We start from the raw sequence: 17,181 nt of genomic DNA on the forward strand, positions 1-17,181 counted from the left end.
ACTTATGTACTGCATTGCCAATTTGATCTTACCATTGCTCTATATATTAGTATTTGTGTGTCTTGGCCAGCGCCCCAAGTACTTCCAGAGAGAGACCTCATCACATTAATAACCTTTTCACATTTACCTACAGTACTGTCAATATGTTTTCCCCATGTGAGCTTTTCATCAAAATGTTCTGCCAAGAATTTAAATACTTTTACCCTCTCAATTGCCTGTCCATACATAGATAAACCTTGACATTCAGTTTTCTTATTACCAAACACAACATAATTTGTTTTTTCTACTGATATCTCAAAGCCCCACCTGCTTCCCCAGTCAACTATTTTATTTATCGCTCCTTGCATTCTCTCAGTTATGTGTTTTATGTTCCCCCCGCTTTTCCACACTGCTCCATCTTCTGCGAACAGAGAGAGACCAAACCCAGGCCCAATATCTTTAAAAATGTCATTAAAGAGGCAACAGATAGGATTCGTTTTGTTTTTTTTTAGCTTGGCGCCACCTAGCGTCAGCAGTGTTGCTCGCACCGTCGCAACTACCAAATTGACCATGGGGATCAGAGATAATCAATAAAATGTAGGCTGTAAAGCCGCCGGTATACCTCTACTGTAGGTCTATGTATACGTAGAATGAGAAGGTGTGTGGACACTATGCTAAATAAATGAATAAAGAGACCGAGCAACAATTATCAGATTTATCTGAAGAAAAAACAAATAGTAATGCAAATAATTATACCAGAATGCACAGTACCAGTACAAACAGCTCACAGTAGATTATACCAATATGTACAGTATCAGTACAAACAACAGTAGACACGTAAGGGATCATGTATAGTGACCCGGTGACTGTTGAAAAATAACTCCCGACAGGGCTGCCGTAGAATGGCAACGAGGATGTCAGCCGACCAACACTCGCTACCCGGTCCCTGGTTGCGGTGATTTGCGATGCTGGCCAGCTAGGAATTAACTAGCAGCCAGTACAGTACAGTCCTCTCTCGTCTAGCTAACATTTAGCCGTGTTACTTACTGATCCATTAGAAAGAAAGCTAGCTGGACATCGGTTTTGAAGCCTCTTTGGTCACGGAGCTCCCTCCATCTCTTGAACGCCTGACTGAGGTTTACTCATGTTTTTCCTCTTCTTTTATCACTCTCCCTTTTGCTCTTCTTTGCCTCCTCAGACAGAGGAGCTCGTTTTCTTTTGCTAGGCCGTTTTTCACTTGTTTCCAAACTTTGTCCGTCTGCCATCGTGACTCAACTATCTCATGCCCAACTCCTCATAAGGACCAGCTCCAGTCCCTGATTGGCTGACCGACCAATTTTGCAATACATGACGCGTTTTCTGCGGTAGAGCAGATTTTTTCTGTGAAATTTCGCCCCTGGTGGCAGAAGCTTATTACAAAGATTGCAAAGCCACTAAGTAACCTATGTAAGCGCTGATAGTCTGATTTTACTGTGGCCACTACCCTGTGCAACCCACATTATTTTCATAATGATATATTTAGGAAAAAATGCTATCTGTTGCCTCTTTAATCATAATATTGAATAGTACTGGACTAATTACGCTTCCCTGTGGTGTTCCATTCTCAATGCCTGTGCCGCTAGATAGAGCCCCTCCCACCCTCACCTGTATTTCTCTGTTCTTAAAAAGTCTTAGATCCAGTTTAGTAAGCGTCCTCGTATTCCTGCATCATACAGTTTCACAATCAGCCCCTCCTTCCACAACATATCATAAGCTTTTTCGATATCTAAAAACATTGCTATCAGTCCCTCTTTAGGCTATTTACCATGGCCTTCTTTATATCTATATATCTAGCCTATATCTATATATATATATAGACTTAAGTGAAGGCATCCATGGTGTTCCTACCTCTACGGAACCCACTTTGCTTTGGAGTGAATCACCCCCTCCTTCTCCAATTTATACATTAACCTGTCAGTCACCATTCTCTCCATTATTTTGCATATTACTGCAGTAAGTGCAATAGGTCTGTATGACCCCGGCTTCGCTGCATCTTAACCCTGGTTTTACAATTGGGACCACTACTGCTTGCTTCCAGGCTGCAGGAAGAATTCCTTCCTTCCATGAGAGCAAGTATTTCCTCCAACACACAGCGCGGCGCTGTGGCCGTCAAGTGCCGCCCCCCAACACACACTGGCAGCGGCGCGCAGCGGCACCGTCGATGTGTATTTCCCACCCCAGCCCGCAAGGTGGCTGTACCTACACTAGTTGCCAACGGTTGCCAACTGCTAGTAACGGAAGAAGAAGAGGAAAAACTTTGAGGCAACAACAACTTGGATTTCACGGGTGAGTTTCTTATCAAAGTCGTCTTGTTAAAAATTTGAAACAACCGGAGTTGATACTACGGCGGCCGAAACGTACATAAAAGGCTTTTCTCGCAGTGCCGCCATGAGCGTCGGCCGCGCTGGAAATAGGGCAGTGGGCTGAAGCAGAGCGGCGCGGCGCGTCGGCCGGTGTTGTGTCCCTACTGGTTTCCAATTTAACTGGTTTCCTTACCGAACAGCTGCAGATGTGCTGCGCCTCCGTCAGCAGATTCGTCACAAATTCACAAACATACACAACATATTACTGGCGATCTTAAAGTCGCAGCCCACATCTACCACAGCGAATATGCTTCTGTAAGTGAGCACTACATACCAGCGACATTAAAAAAAAGAAAGGAAAGAAAATATGATATACACAAATTTGCGTCAAGCTGGACTCGATTTCACGTCAACAAAAGACAATATAACACAAACCGCATGTCCACCTGTGTGAGCCACTGAGACTCACAGAGCGCACAGCTTTCCTCAGGTATTAGTAAATTACGTCAGCATCCAGGTAACATTTTGATTTGGGCTGACCTGAGACAACTGGTTACCCTCGGCTTGCCTTGAAAGTACCCACACATATTTATCAGTGTTTCTTGTTCTTTTTCCACGAGTCTACAAACATATTCAGTGCCACATTACAGTCTGCACAACACTGCACACTGACAAAGCCTGTCATGTTTAAAAAAAACAGTTAAATTGGAAACCAGTAGGGACACAACACCGGCGCCAGTGTGGGTTGGTTCATAGAATATAATGGAGGCGGGCGTTTTGACGCGCGGCGTATGGCGGCGGTGTGTGTTGCACTTTAACACTCATAAATTCTTAAATATTTCATATCTTAACCCATCTTTTCCTGGTGCTGTCCTTCCCCCATTCTTTATAGCTTTGCACAGCTCTGTCATGGAGAAGTAAAGAAATTGACAGCAGCAGTATTGTCATCATCCACTTTGAGTTTGAATATGTGGTGTCTCAATGTCTCATTCCTTGTCCTTATACCCTCCTCCCCAATGTTCGTACCACTATGGACAGCCTTAAACTTATTTTCACTCATCTTTGCCTTCTCTACATCACTTGTAGCAACCACCCCTTCCTCCTCTAACACTGGCATTCTCTTCTGCCTCACTACCCCTGACATTCGGTGAACTGCTGCCCATACTTCTCCCACTGAAGTGTACCCCTAACCCTCCACAGTACTTCCTCCAGCACTCCTTTTTTGCAGACTTAATCACTCTTCTTGCCTTAGCTCTCAACCTTTTATACTCTATCATATTACTCTCTGTTGGGCCCTTTGTCAGTGCTCTATATGCCCGATTCCTACCTCTAACTGCCTTATCACACTCTTTATTCCACCACGGGACACTTACTTTTGCAGGGGGTTTTTCTTGATAGGGATACACTCATATGCTTTATGCAATAATATTTCACAAAGACTATTAATCCACTCATCTATTGTTCCTTCCCCCTCAAGGGCCTGATCACACTTCTCTGCAAATTTCTTCCAGTCTGCCTTGCTGTAGTCAAAATAACCTGGCCTCATCTGCTCTTCAATTAACAATGTTTTCCCAAATCTCAACAAAATAGGAAAGTGATCACTGCCCAATGTGTACCTGTCCATGGAATCCCATTCTCCCACCCTTGCCCACTCACTAGATGCTAGAGCTAAGCCTATACATGACACTGCCCATGTTCTTATCTCAAACCTAGTATGCCTGCCATCATTCACACATACCAACCCATACCTGTCCATAAATTCCTCCACAGTGCTCCCATTACCATCTCTCACCCTGCTGCCCCCCAGAGGGTTGTGTGCATTAAAGTCACCGAGCCAGATGACCGGCTCCCCTATTTGCTCCATAACCTCTTCCATTTCATTTATATAAATTGGCAGGCATGGATTATAGAAATTCACAATATTCACCCATCTATCCTTCTCCCACACTCTTACTACAACACACTCTAGTGAAGACTTGATTTCCACTCGCTGATACTGTAAATCTGACCTTACAAACGTTGCACATCCCCCTCCTGACTTCTCATGTCTATCTTGTCTGATACTTTCATATCCCGGCACCACAAAGTCTAAACAAGGCTTAAAAGAATACTCCGACGATTTGGGAGTTATGCCCTTTCTCTATCATTTTCATATTGAGACAACATGATCAATATCTTTTTTGTGTTTGTACGTCCAGTGGCTGGGTCTCAGCGGTTAGCATTGCGGCTTAGCTTAGCGAATACGATTGAAGTCTATAGGGGGTCAGTAGCCTATTCGGTAACAGTGAACAAATAAACGTTACAGAAACCCTGAAGCTGGTATTTCTACACGTGCATTTAAAATAAACATGTTTAAACATTAATTCGAAAAACAACACCAACTAAAACATCATGAAAAAGATTATAAAAACGTACACTATGGTACCATGAAAACAAAACACAAAACAATTGTGTCATAAATTGGAACTCATGAAAGAACAATCTTCTGTTAAGGATGAGGTGGCAGGCTTTGGCACATTCACTGATGCCATGTTTACCAGCTAAAATTACACACAATTTATTTGTATCATCAAGATCATTAAAATTAACAATATACTTAGAAAGTGTACTAAATAGTTCAGCACGAATGTCCACATAAATGTTACAGTGTAAAAGAACATGGGCCTCTGATTCAATGGAGCCATTAATACATAAAGTACAGTAGCGTCTATCCACTGGGGTGTTCTTATATCTACCAGTTTCTATTGCTAAAGGAGCAACTCCACATCTGAATTTAGGGAAGGCACTTCTAAGCTGTCTTGATAATATATTTTGTATATAGGACTCAGTCTCAAATGTATCCTTAAATAGGCAGTAAGTGCGTAGTTTGTTCCCTTCTGGTGTATTTATTAACTGTAGCCATGATTCCTCGTCTGCCTTTGACACTGCCGTATCAAAACATTTAAGGTCGTTACTTGAGTAAACCATATCTGTACGAGCAAGGTGAGATAAGTTCATAGAACTAAGAAATGTTTTTATCGTGTGCTCATAATTTTTTACATTTGACAAATGTAAACTGAAAAACACGTTTACATAATTGGCTGTCAGGCATACCACATAGTCTCTGCCAGTTTTTAAAGATAAAGGTCCACTGGTGTTGCCATGGAGTTTTCCAACCCATATCACCCTGTATAGCAGCATTTGGGGTGTATTTACCTACACCTAAATAAAATCTACATGCCCGGTTAAACACAACATTAACACAAGAATAACTTTTGTAACCCCAGACAGCAGCAGCATAGGTCAAAATAGGCAGGACCAGGGATTCAAACAATTTAGTATAACATTTAAAAGGAAAACCACCCATACATCTACATTTGGCTATGATTGCACCTAGAGCTCTATTTGCATGCATTACTAAATGCTTGACAGTTTCATTATAATCTAGAAATTCTGTTAACATCAAACCCAGGTATTTATACTCTTTAGCTGTTTCCAAAGAAAACGAGCCACAGGAGAAACTAAACTCAGACAGGGGCATTGATGAATTTCTAAAATGCACCACTTTGGTTTTTATAAGNGCTAAGCAATATATATATATATATATATATATATATATATATATATATATATATATATATATATATATATATATATATATATATATTAATTTGCTGCTTTTTGACCTGCCTCTTCTGGATTTCTGCCCACCCCAGCTTTAACTCAAATACTACATGAATTGACTTAACGTCTGAACCTTACACGCACATACACAGGGGCGGGGGTTACACAGGGTTAATTAATGACTCAAATTTCCTTACAGCAGCTGGGTAGACACGGTGGGTTCCTCCTCCCCAAATCCTGAATTTGCGTCAGATTTGGTGAAAACACTGAGGATTATATAACGAGTGAACGAGTGTAGCAGATAAAACGCCCACCAGGCCCTGAGCTGTGCTGCCGCTGCTGTGAAGCTGCATACCCACAGAAACCGCAGAGATGTCCGCTTGTGAGTTTGAATCCCTGGAGAAGTCTCTGGAGTCTCACCTGCCAGAGGCCGAGCTGTCAGAGGTGAAACGCATCTTATTCGGGAAGGACACAAGGTGAGCTGTCGTCAGAGTACTTGTTTATCTGTTGTGATCACTCTTTTTCTTTCACCATGCTGTTTTTATTTAGCTTGTTCCAGGTAAATTATTATTCTGCTGAGTGGACTTTGGTCAAGCAGCAGTGTTCAACATACAACCTTTAACCTGTTCAAAGAGACGATTATGCAACAAAACAGTTCAAACTTAAAACATGTAGTTTCTGTGTCCAAGTGGGCCTCCCACCTGTATATTTGCCACACACTTTTAATGGAGTGAACTGCTGAAAAGTACACAGGCAGATTTGCCATTTTATCAATAAAGAAAAAAAAAAAAAAAAAAAAAGTGAAAAAAACACAATATCCCAGAGTGCAATGCAAAGTAGTCATATACTTGTTCTGCAACAGTTAAAAACCCAAGGATGTTCAATTCACCAACTAATGTACAGAAGCAAAGCAGAAAATCTTCACATTTAAGAAGCTGCAACCAGCAAATGTTTGGCTCAATTTCTTGAGCGCATTAGTCAGTTTGAGTCCACTCTAAATTTCTGTTACAGACTGTAATATTCAGGACCAGGATCTCTACTCTGTCATTTAGACGCACTGATTTGATTGTCTAAGAAGAATACACTGAATACAGAATGCACAGAAGCCTGCAAAGGTTTAACTCACCTCTCACTATTGACTTAAAGTCCCGAGAAGCACCTAAAAAAAAAAGTTTAGCATTGTTCATTACAAGGAATCAGTTCATCTTGCTTGTCCATCAATTGTGTGAGCACTCATGAAGAATCTTCTCTGTCACAGGAAGTTGGACCTCCCTGCGTGTGCTGTGGACGCTGCCTCCGAGCGTGACTTTGAGTTGAAGGGTTACAGGTTTGAAGCTGCACAGGAACAACTGAGGCCACCCAGAAGGATCCGCGTGGGACTCATTCAGCACCACATAGTTCTTCCCACTGATGCCCCCATCCTGGACCAGGTTAGGACTCATGGTCATTTAAAGCCTCGTTTCCACCAAGCAGTCCTGTTCAGTACACATTAGAACAGTTATTCATCTGTTCTGTTGTGAAAAGTTGTGCATGGTACCAATAGAACCGTTCCATACCGTCCCCATTTTTGGTCACTCCCCTGTTGGGGTACCGAAAAAGTGGAGCTGGAAACACTGCAGTCTGTTGATTGGTCAATAGAGAACTGTCACTCTTACTCAGGGGTGAGTTGTGGCTGGTTTTGAATATTATGTAACCACGGTTAATACCATGGCAAGTTTTTCATACATCAGTAAACAATAACTGCAAAAAGTAAGAATGTTTTGTTGCTTCTAGCAACAGCTATAGACTGAGAAAAAATAATTTAATTCACTGTGCTGACATCAGCATTTACTGGCAACTTTCAAGGTGGAATGTTTACTTGTAATGTTATTCAGTGTATGAGCATGATGCATGAGTTGATGACATGTATCAATCAACACACCTTAAATGTCAATATGAAAATTCTGAGCATTCCATTTGTTTTTATTTTCTCTCTTGGATCTTTAAGCATTGCATATATTCTAATCCTTATTTGGAGAAAAAAACATGGCAGAGCGTAGTTTCAGTGTGCTCTGGCAGCACTACCACCCTGCTCTTGCTTGTAAAGGACTTAATACACAAACCCACTTTTTTTTAAATATCCCATCGAGAGAGACTCTCACTCCAACCTGTTCTTTTTGGTTCTAAAAATGTTGGCGCCCAACCCTGTTAAATGGATGATAAACAAGGTACAGACGTTCCTCTATATCACCAGTGAGGAGGAAATACAGCAAAAGCTGTACGGAGCAGTGAGTGACAACAGCTCCGTCTACTTTTAAGAGTCTGTCTGTCTGTCTGTCTGTCTGTCTGTCTGTGGTAGAAACACCAAATGGATCTACGGTCTAGATACATGTCGGTAGGGTTCTACAGGTAGTTCCGTATACTGAATAAACTTGCAAAAACTTTCGGTATACTCAAAGTTTTTGGTGGAAATGGGGCTAAACAGCCTTGTCGTGGTCTCAGTGTGATAGAGACGGACAGGATGCTGTACATTTCATGGCATTTCTTCTTGAAGCTGTTGAGGTAAAAGTCACACTCTTGTTGTCCCCTCCACAGATCAATGCCATGCATAGCCGGATTGGTGAAATAGTTGAAGTGGCAGCCATGTGTGGTGTAAACATTGTCTGCTTTCAGGAGACCTGGAGTAGGTGCTTTAATGAGTCAGAAATACACATTACACATTAGCCGGTAAAAGAGACTAACTTGTCTTTTGCTGTCCAATTAGCCATGCCCTTTGCTTTCTGCACCCGCGAGAAAGAACCATGGACAGAGTTTGCAGAGTCTGCTGAGGCAGGAAACACCACGCGCTTCTGCCAAGAGGTGAGATAACAGGTATGCCGCAGTGCAATGATATGCTTTACTACAGAAGCCTAATACCACTGTAATTCTGTCATTAGCTGGCCAAAAAATACAACATGGTAGTTGTTTCTCCAATTCTGGAGCGAGAGGAGCTGCACAGCACTCTGTGGAACACAGCAGTGGTGATCTCCAACTCTGGAAATGTGCTGGGAAAGAGCAGGAAGAACCATATTCCCAGGATTGGGGACTTTAATGAGGTGTGTGTGTGATTTCTGTACATGCACCTGTGTTAAGTAAGGCAAACTGCTGTGTTCACTGTATTTCTTTCACACTCAGTCTACATATTATATGGAGGGCAACACTGGCCACACAGTGTTCCAGACACAGTTTGGGAACATAGCTGTGAATATCTGCTACGGGCGCCATCACCCCCTTAACTGGTTCATGTACAGCATGAATGGAGCTGAGATTATCTTCAACCCCTCAGCTACTGTGGGAGCTCTCAGGTAAGGGACAAATGGAGTGAGTATTATTTCTGGCATGGCTGTATGAACAATTACTGCAGCAAAAATGAGCTGCTCAAATCCAATTAACCCCCTGTTTCTCCTCCTCTCTATGCAATGTGTACAGTCTTCCTGTGCTTGAATATGACTGTTTATGCTGTATGGTGATTTAACTGAACACAAATTATTTTGGAAATGCGAAACATGTAATTAATATTGTCAATATTGTGCTTTACCAAACTATACCTTTTGCTGTTGTTATATACAGTAAGGAAGTTCTTTCAATTTATGTACATTAACAGTAATATTTATTCTTATCCGCAGTGAGCCCATGTGGTCTATAGAGGCCAGGAATGCAGCAATAGCGAACCACTGTTTCACTTGCGCAATCAACCGTGTTGGGACGGTAAGTCGTCTCTATAACTGCAGTGTGGTTTGGTTAGAAAAAATTCACCATTTTTTCACCTTTTTTTTTTTTTAGTAAATGCCACAAAACTGGAGATAAAAAAATAAAGCAAAGAAAGCAGATCAATGTAGATGGTGAAATATGTCACAGACCTATTTTTTCAATTAATGAAACCATTTCATCATCACTGATAATAACCCTTAAGAGTTTTTATACACTGCAGTGTAATAACAAAACTGAAAGTTACACAAAACCTTCCACATCCCTGAAACTGACATGACCTCGGTGTCAGTGGAAGTCAGGCCCTGCCCTGCTCAGCTGCTGAACAGTCACTGTTAGTAGCTTGTGTGATTTGATGTGCATTCTCGTCTTTCACACAGGAACATTTCAAAAGTGAGTTCACATCTGGTGATGGAAAAAAAGGTAAGAGATTTATTTCCTACAATTGGGGGGGAAAAAAAATAAAAAAAGCTTCATTTTCTGTAAGCATCTTGAACTGATAAATTTGCACAAGTCTGTTAATTTTTGAGGATAACTTGAATGTTATTCAGCACAGAAACACATCATTATCCTGTAACCCTGTGTCTAGTATACCAGATGAAACCTTACTTACCAAAAGTTAAATACATTAATTGAAAAATTAAACAGCTGAGAAAATCACACGATAAATAAAATGTCTTTAACATGAATAAAGTCATAATTCAGTCGATGAATGTGTAGTTTTATAATGTTGCAGTAAGTATTTTTATCCGTCAATGGTCTTACATACAGTACAGTAAGTATATGTTAATTTCAGGGTGAATTATTTCAGTAATATTTCAGCTTTCCTGATTTTTGCAGCTCACCATGACTTTGGACATTTCTATGGATCCAGTTATGTGGCTGCTCCTGATGGCAGCCGCACCCCGGGGCTCTCCAGGACCCGTGATGGACTGCTGGTGGTAGAAATGGATCTCAACCTGAACAGACAAATCAGTGACAAATGGAGTTTTAAGGTAAATATTACCATAGCAGAAATGTCAGAGTCCTTGTATGTCCCATTTTGACCTGGTTGTGTTTTGTTCGTTCAGTGAATTTTTTTTATGGACTAATGTTAATCGATCTGATTAATGTACCTGTCTTTGCAGATGACTGGGAGATATCCTGAGTACGCAGAGGAACTTACCAAGGCTGTCAGACATGACTTCAAACCCAATATAGTGAAGGAGTAGATAATATTCCACTATAGTTGATTAAAGTATGTAGCAAACAAAGTGCAGTTCTTTTCTTTTGACTGTCTGTGTTAATATTTGTGCTCACGTCAGACTGATGGCATTTTTCCGTTGGTTTCATCACTTTGTCCCAGAAAACAAAATTCAAAGTCAAACCAGTGCTCTTTATACATGGATGACTAACTTTTCCTCATTTCGTTTGACACAAACCTGGATTTTCCAGAAGCTGACATAAAGATCCAATGTGTAGGATTTAGTGGTATCTAGTGGTGAGGTTGCAGAACTGAAACTTTTCCTGTGTGCTGAGTGTGCAGTAGGACTATGGTGGCCAATGCAAAAATGTCAATGGCCCCATCTAGAGCAGTGTCTTATTTGTCTGTTCTGGGCTACTGTAGAACAACAGTGACCTGCTGCGTATGTAGATATAATCTAAGGTGAAGAATACACCTGGCAATAGGTGTGAAGAGCTAGCCTGTAGGATACACACACTAACATGCACACACATCTGGACCGGCTTACTACAATGAACCCCAGAGAAGCTTGATTACAACACACACAGGGGTAGCATGACTTGTTTGTTTCTTCCTTGTGAATTGTTGTTTCCTGCTATATTAATGCTCTGAGTGTCACATACTGTACAGCTCTTTAAAATCCAAAACTGTTTGAGTAAAGGTTCATTAACATTTTAACAAGTTGTTTCTAGCTCAAAGACCTTGGTGACCTCACAATACAAACATATGTTGGGATACTATGAGCGCACAAGACAAAAATATCATTGTTTTCATACCAGTTAGAACAACTTCATTATTACCTTTTTGATGTCAAAAAGTTTAATAAATTCAAAAGTCCTTGCCAAAGAAAAATGACTCTGTTTCTATGGCTCTTAAAATCTACTGTCGAGGAGATATTTGTTGTTTTTTTCATAGTTAGAATATGCTTTAGGGAAGATACAGCTGGCTCCTCAGCTCAACAATATTAAGAGTACTGGTGTCTAAGATAACTTCACTTACCACTGATAAATTTAAAAATTTGAACCAAATTAACCACATGAGAATTAGCAGCATCATATTAGCTTATCATCATGAGAGGCTACATAATAACTCAAATGAAAAACAGGACTCAGTTCTGATTTTATTTCTCCAATCTCTGGAAAAATGTCAGTATATGGTAAGGTTCAAGGTGTAAGTGCCTCGTTAAAATACTCATTTACCAGAAAGAAATGACAAGGATGGAGCATATGTTCAAATCCTTTATTCACGACATATAATAAATGCAGCTCTATGTTTAATAAAAAATAAAGTTTGTGGTTTAAAATGTGCCATTTGTTCATACAAAAAAGCACAACCAGGAAGAAATCACTTTCCATAAATTCAGAAAAGCAATTTCATGGTAATTTTTGATTTTATTTAAATAACACATAATTATGTCTGGTTTGAAAAGTATAGTGCAAAATGTATACATAATACCAAAATTAAAAAACAAAACAGAGTGACAATGAGCAAACAACCTAGTCTTCACTATGTTCAACAGAGAACATGATTCAACATTTACACCTTTGTTCTGCCACATGGTCAAAACATCCATACAATTTATCCATTAATCCAGCATGTTGCCACGACACCACGACAGGAACTGTTTTGTTTTTTTCTCAGTGAAGTGAATTAAACTGATGACTTCATGTTTCAGTACATCAGTCCACTGTCCATGTTCTTCTGCAGGCAGAGTGAGCCCCATAGACAAACTATGAGGTATTGCATTGAACTAGTTGTCATTTAATGCGCATGTCACACTTTAGGGCATTAATTACCTGAGACACTCAAAACACAACTACTTCCTGTATTCCGCGTTGACAGAATCATCAGGATAAAAAGTGACAGAGGTGAGTCAGGAGGATTTTTCTAAAAGGCAAGTGGAGGTGAGGCTGGTGGCTGCTGACGAGCCTCTTAAAGACTTCAACACTGAACAGGACAAATAAACTGGATGTCATCATTGGCCCTGAATTATGTGCACACTATTTCCGGGTAATTCCTACTCTATGTCATGATTCCCACATTTCATCCACTGTAGTTTCACAAGTCTGAAATACTCACAATTTGAGATATCAATAGCTCCAATATCAGAATTAAAATTTAACAAAGACATGATGAAATCCATTTAGACCATCTGTTCGTCCCCAAAACAAGTGGATAAAAAAATTAAAATTACTTAGATTACTAAAAATCCCAGCTTTTAATCCTTTAGGAGTCAAGTGGTACTGACTATATAAGAGGGAAAAAGAGCGGTGAATCTGCAGCATTCATTTCAGCAGTTGGTCTTATTAGCACCGGAGAGGATGGCCCAGGGGATCTGTGACAACAGGAGGAGCCGCTAGTCCGGGACTGTCGACCTGCAGCATCAGATCTCTACTATGATGAGCGGAGGAAGAGTGAAATCCAAACCCGTCATCGCTGTACATCAACTCTCCTTAAAGATCAACAGGATATCCTCATCTGTCCCATAGCTCCGCCGAGCCTCCTCAAAGTTACTGATGCTGGTGCAGCACACACCTGAATAACACACACACAGTTCCAAACCATAGACATAACTTGTCACTACAGCAGCAGTCAGAGGATTATAGTAGCTGAAGAAGCAGCTAATTGTCTTTTTCTTTTTTTTAGCCACTCTAGCAGCATGGTAATGTCTATCTACATTTCCTCAGTGTCACATTGACTACGTTTATATGCACAAAATATTCTGGAGTTTGTCCTTATTTTGAAAAAGACAAAATTCTTGCTAAGCTGTTTACATGGCTGATGAATACATACATTCCATTAATATTCCTGTTAACATGAAACCGTGCATACCCGTGAGAAATTAAGTAATATCTTGGAGTTAACTAAAAAGTCTACATTACTGACAAAACCATTAATTGAAGCTTAAAAATAAAATGGACTGAAAAATGCTCTTGGCCCTGTCTACACATACACAGATATTTTTGAAAAATTATATTTTCTTCTATGTTTTGACCTCTTGTCCACACAAACAGAGTTTTAGGAGATATTTTTTAAAACGTGAAGGTCATGTGGCCAGAATTTTGAAATAGCCAATGCAGTAAGAATCTTGATTCATATTTGATCAGCGCTGCCTAGTTTGACAGTTTGACTGCAGTTCATGAGAAGTGACTGACATGATTGACAGCTGTGTTAGGGACACCTTGGCTCTGATTGGTTGGTCTGATTCTGGTGAGTGCACCATGCAATAAGAGGGGAAGAAGGATATGATTGTATTTCCACAAACCATCTGTCCAATGTACTTCTTTCAGAACATATTGACAGATTCGGCAATTATGACCTAACGTTTTCATACAAGTTTCCAACTGTAGCTTTAATCTGCCTTTTTTTTTTTTTTTTGCTTTATCGGTTAACTGCTTTGTCAAGTTGTCAGAGCCCTGGTGTGATCGCTTTATATTTTATGTGCTGTCTGACCAACAGTTCGAAACGCAAACTGTTATGTCAGATATAATTAATCGCGAAAAAGCAGAAAACAAAATATAGTTACGCCACATTCTGGTTGTGCTTTGGACACAGGAGGGTACTCACGGTCAGAATATGCAGGGTTGTTGTAAAACACACAGCCAGTGGTCCTGTTGAAGCCGCACACTACCACAAAGTGACCCTGGTACTCTGGCTTCCTGCAGAAACACTTCTGGCCCACAGGCAGGAAGCAGCAGTATTTGACAGGCGAGGAGCAGAGTTCACATGTCAAGACAACAGCGTTGACCAGCACTATGGCGACATGGCCCTGCTCCAGATGGGACTGTATTTCCTGAACCGTCACTGAGCTATGAGAAGACACCCACAAATACATGTCAGAGGTTAGGTTAACTTAGTCTAAGGCAAAAGCAGGTGGTTTATCCAAGTGTGTAAGTATTAACATAAAACTCACCATTTCTTCACCATCACACCTTTGCTCTCTGCTTTAAGGAAGAGCTCATTCACTCTGTCTTCTTCTGTGTCAAAATGCTTCTTATAGAAGGACTACAAACCACACCAAAAGACAACAAATACACTATCACACTCACAGAACTTTGAAAATTCAAATCTGGTTAGGACAGCAATGGTAGCTCAGACTCAGAAAAGTACCTGATTCCTAAAGCCCTTATCAACACCCAGAGTCTGTGTGCAAAAGCAGTGTTTGATTCCTAGATGGCACATGAGGTAGGCCAGGTCTATAGTCCACACACTCTCCGTCAGCTTTAGATCCCAGCATGCTCTCTGAAACTCCTCATCACTGACTGGATGGAGATACCTGCCAAGATTGGACAGTTAGAGACAGTGAATCCCTGTGTTTTCATACCTGAACTTGAATAGCTACATTATGACAATTTAATCGTCAGGGCTTAGGAGGTTATTCACTGAGTGCTGACCCTTTTTGAGAGCACAAACTTCTTGTGTTTATTTTAATACAAAGTCAGCCTACAATCACCTTCAGAACATACAGGATTTCGAGAAACTTGTTCATGCATTTATTTTCAGTAGCTTTGACTATTGTAACGTTGCCTTTATGGGTCTCCTTAACGATAAAAAATCAATCACAGAGCTGCAGCTGATTCAGAATGCTGCTGCTCGAGTCCTCACCAGAACCAAGAAAGTGGATCACATCACTTCAGTTTTTAGGTCTTTACACTGGCTACTGTACTCTCAGAGAGTAGATTTCAAAATACGACTGTTAAAAAGCACTACATGGTTTAGGGCAAAAATATATTTCTGACCTTCTGCTACACTAAGTATGAACCATCCATTCTTTTAAATTAAGGCTACAGACTTTTGTGGTTGCTGCTGTAGCTTTTATTCATGTATTTTATACCTGTCTTAGTTTATTTTAGCTTGTCTTCACTTTCTATTCTCTAGCTCTATAATGGCGTTTTAATTGTATTCAATTAATGTATGCATGTCCATTTATAAGGGTTTCTTTTGCACTTTGTCTCGATGCTTTGGATGTTTTAAGTACAGCGCTCTGAGTTGCCTTGTTGCCGGAAAAGAACTGTATAAATAAACTTGCCTTTTAACTGTTGTGCTCCCGTGTTACACTACACATGTAGAACAATGTATTATCGTTATTATATATCACTTGCATGATGATAACGAAGACTGTGGTTATTCAGGACACCTCTGACAGAGTAAATAATGCAAACTGATTAATACTTATGATTCAAGATGTTAGCAAGTTTTGTGTGCACTTACTTCAGGACCATCCTGGAGCAGGCTAACCCACAGTCCCAGTGGTACAGCTGCCGAATGACAGGAACATTCAGCAAGACGGCATCCTCTGAGAAAACCCATGGTGTTATTATTAGTATCTCTTTGAAGATGTAAAGTAACGCTGCTATAAAAAAAAAACAGTGTTAGCTCCTTGACATCAGGTCGTGTCACTCACCTGTCATTCTGTTGTATTCTTCCTTAGACAAGCGGCCAACTAGCTAACTTAAGACAAGCTAGTCGGTCTTGTTTACAGCATTTTAGCAGTGGTTGGGTTTCCTCATGGATGCTAACCTAAAGACACCAGCTGCCCAAATGTAACTTTAGCTGCCAGGCTAACAGTGTTAACTAGTCTGTTGGCTGCTTCGCTGGTTAAACAGCGAGGTGAACTCATCGACGCACACCACCGCCGCTCATACAGTTATTAGTTAACTAAGCAAATAATGGATTAAAAATAAACTATATTTAGTTTCAGTTTTTGTGGTGACGAGGGCTCTGACTAAAGGGCTTTGCTTCACTCCTCTGTTGTTTGTTAGCATACTGAGAGGCTTCTTGTGTTTGGTTGTGTTGTCACTTAAAGTAATGCTGCCCCCGTGCGGTGTGGAGGACTCATCTCCTCAAAGGAGAAACGCATACATGTTATTCCTATGGTCTAAGACAGTCTAAAATATTAATAAACATGGACAACTGTCTTCCAAATCCAAAAACTCTTTTTTTTGTCAAAGTCTGGAGCTGCTCCACAGACAATGAAGGATGTTAATGACACTAAGAGCAGCCAGGGGAATGTGCTGAGTATATGAGTATGTTTTTTTCTGTCTCAGAACTGAGAACACTACAACATGATAAAGCTCAACTGGATATAAAAAAAAAAGAAAAAGAAAACAAATATTCTGTGGGTCCACAAAATCAGGGTCCCATTCAGGAGAATTCATAAATATTGCTTAAGTTATAATGCTTAAGCTTTTCTAGACCATGGAAATAACACGTGGGAATATTTAATTTAGGTGGTGCTACCCTTTGGAAAATATGACTGAGACAAGAGGGTAATTTCATAACATTTTTTAATACTACTTAGTTAACATT

At 40.3% G+C, this 17,181-nt stretch overlaps 2 protein-coding genes across 3 annotated transcripts; one reads left to right on the top strand and one right to left on the bottom strand.

Moving 5' to 3' along the window:
• The first annotated feature begins 2,187 nt into the window (after window positions 1-2,187).
• On the top strand, window positions 2,188-11,733 carry upb1 (ureidopropionase, beta). 2 transcript variants are annotated; one of them, XM_050051192.1, is made up of 11 exons: window positions 2,188-2,304; window positions 6,124-6,400; window positions 7,183-7,354; window positions 8,499-8,586; window positions 8,668-8,762; window positions 8,840-8,998; window positions 9,078-9,247; window positions 9,569-9,650; window positions 10,031-10,073; window positions 10,491-10,645; window positions 10,778-11,733. In XM_050051192.1, the coding sequence occupies exons 2-11, from the start codon at window positions 6,297-6,299 to the stop codon at window positions 10,859-10,861; spliced, it is 1,152 nt and encodes a 383-aa protein (XP_049907149.1). In that variant the 5' UTR covers window positions 2,188-2,304; window positions 6,124-6,296; the 3' UTR covers window positions 10,862-11,733. The 2 variants fall into 2 exon arrangements, with proteins under 2 accessions (XP_049907149.1, XP_049907150.1); XM_050051193.1 differs by having other exon boundaries at window positions 2,287-2,304; window positions 6,127-6,400.
• Window positions 11,734-12,092: 359 nt separating this feature from the next.
• Window positions 12,093-16,644, bottom strand: gucd1 (guanylyl cyclase domain containing 1). The gene is made up of 6 exons (XM_050051205.1): window positions 16,277-16,644; window positions 16,084-16,168; window positions 14,983-15,148; window positions 14,786-14,877; window positions 14,440-14,681; window positions 12,093-13,407 (listed from the first exon to the last, which is right to left on the bottom strand). The coding sequence occupies exons 1-6, from the start codon at window positions 16,281-16,283 to the stop codon at window positions 13,316-13,318; spliced, it is 684 nt and encodes a 227-aa protein (XP_049907162.1). The 5' UTR covers window positions 16,284-16,644; the 3' UTR covers window positions 12,093-13,315.
• Window positions 16,645-17,181: the final 537 nt, after the last annotated feature.

The sequence above is a fragment of the Epinephelus moara genome, chromosome 8 (assembly GCF_006386435.1).
Source record: "Epinephelus moara isolate mb chromosome 8, YSFRI_EMoa_1.0, whole genome shotgun sequence".
NCBI lineage: Eukaryota > Metazoa > Chordata > Actinopteri > Perciformes > Serranidae > Epinephelus > Epinephelus moara.

Excerpts from the sequence above, each read along its gene's own strand:
- upb1 (XM_050051192.1), top strand. The coding sequence starts at position 6,297 with ATGTCCGCTTGTGAGTTTGAATCCCTGGAGAAGTCTCTGGAGTCTCAC. Across the intron at positions 8,763-8,839 it reads CCACGCGCTTCTGCCAAGAG|CTGGCCAAAAAATACAACAT; the intron begins GTGAGATAACAG and ends TTCTGTCATTAG. Across the intron at positions 10,646-10,777 it reads GTGACAAATGGAGTTTTAAG|ATGACTGGGAGATATCCTGA; the intron begins GTAAATATTACC and ends CTGTCTTTGCAG.
- gucd1 (XM_050051205.1), bottom strand. Across the intron at positions 14,682-14,785 it reads GGTGTGATGGTGAAGAAATG|CTCAGTGACGGTTCAGGAAA; the intron begins GTGAGTTTTATG and ends GTCTTCTCATAG. Across the intron at positions 13,408-14,439 it reads CAACCCTGCATATTCTGACC|GTGTGTGCTGCACCAGCATC; the intron begins GTGAGTACCCTC and ends TGTGTTATTCAG.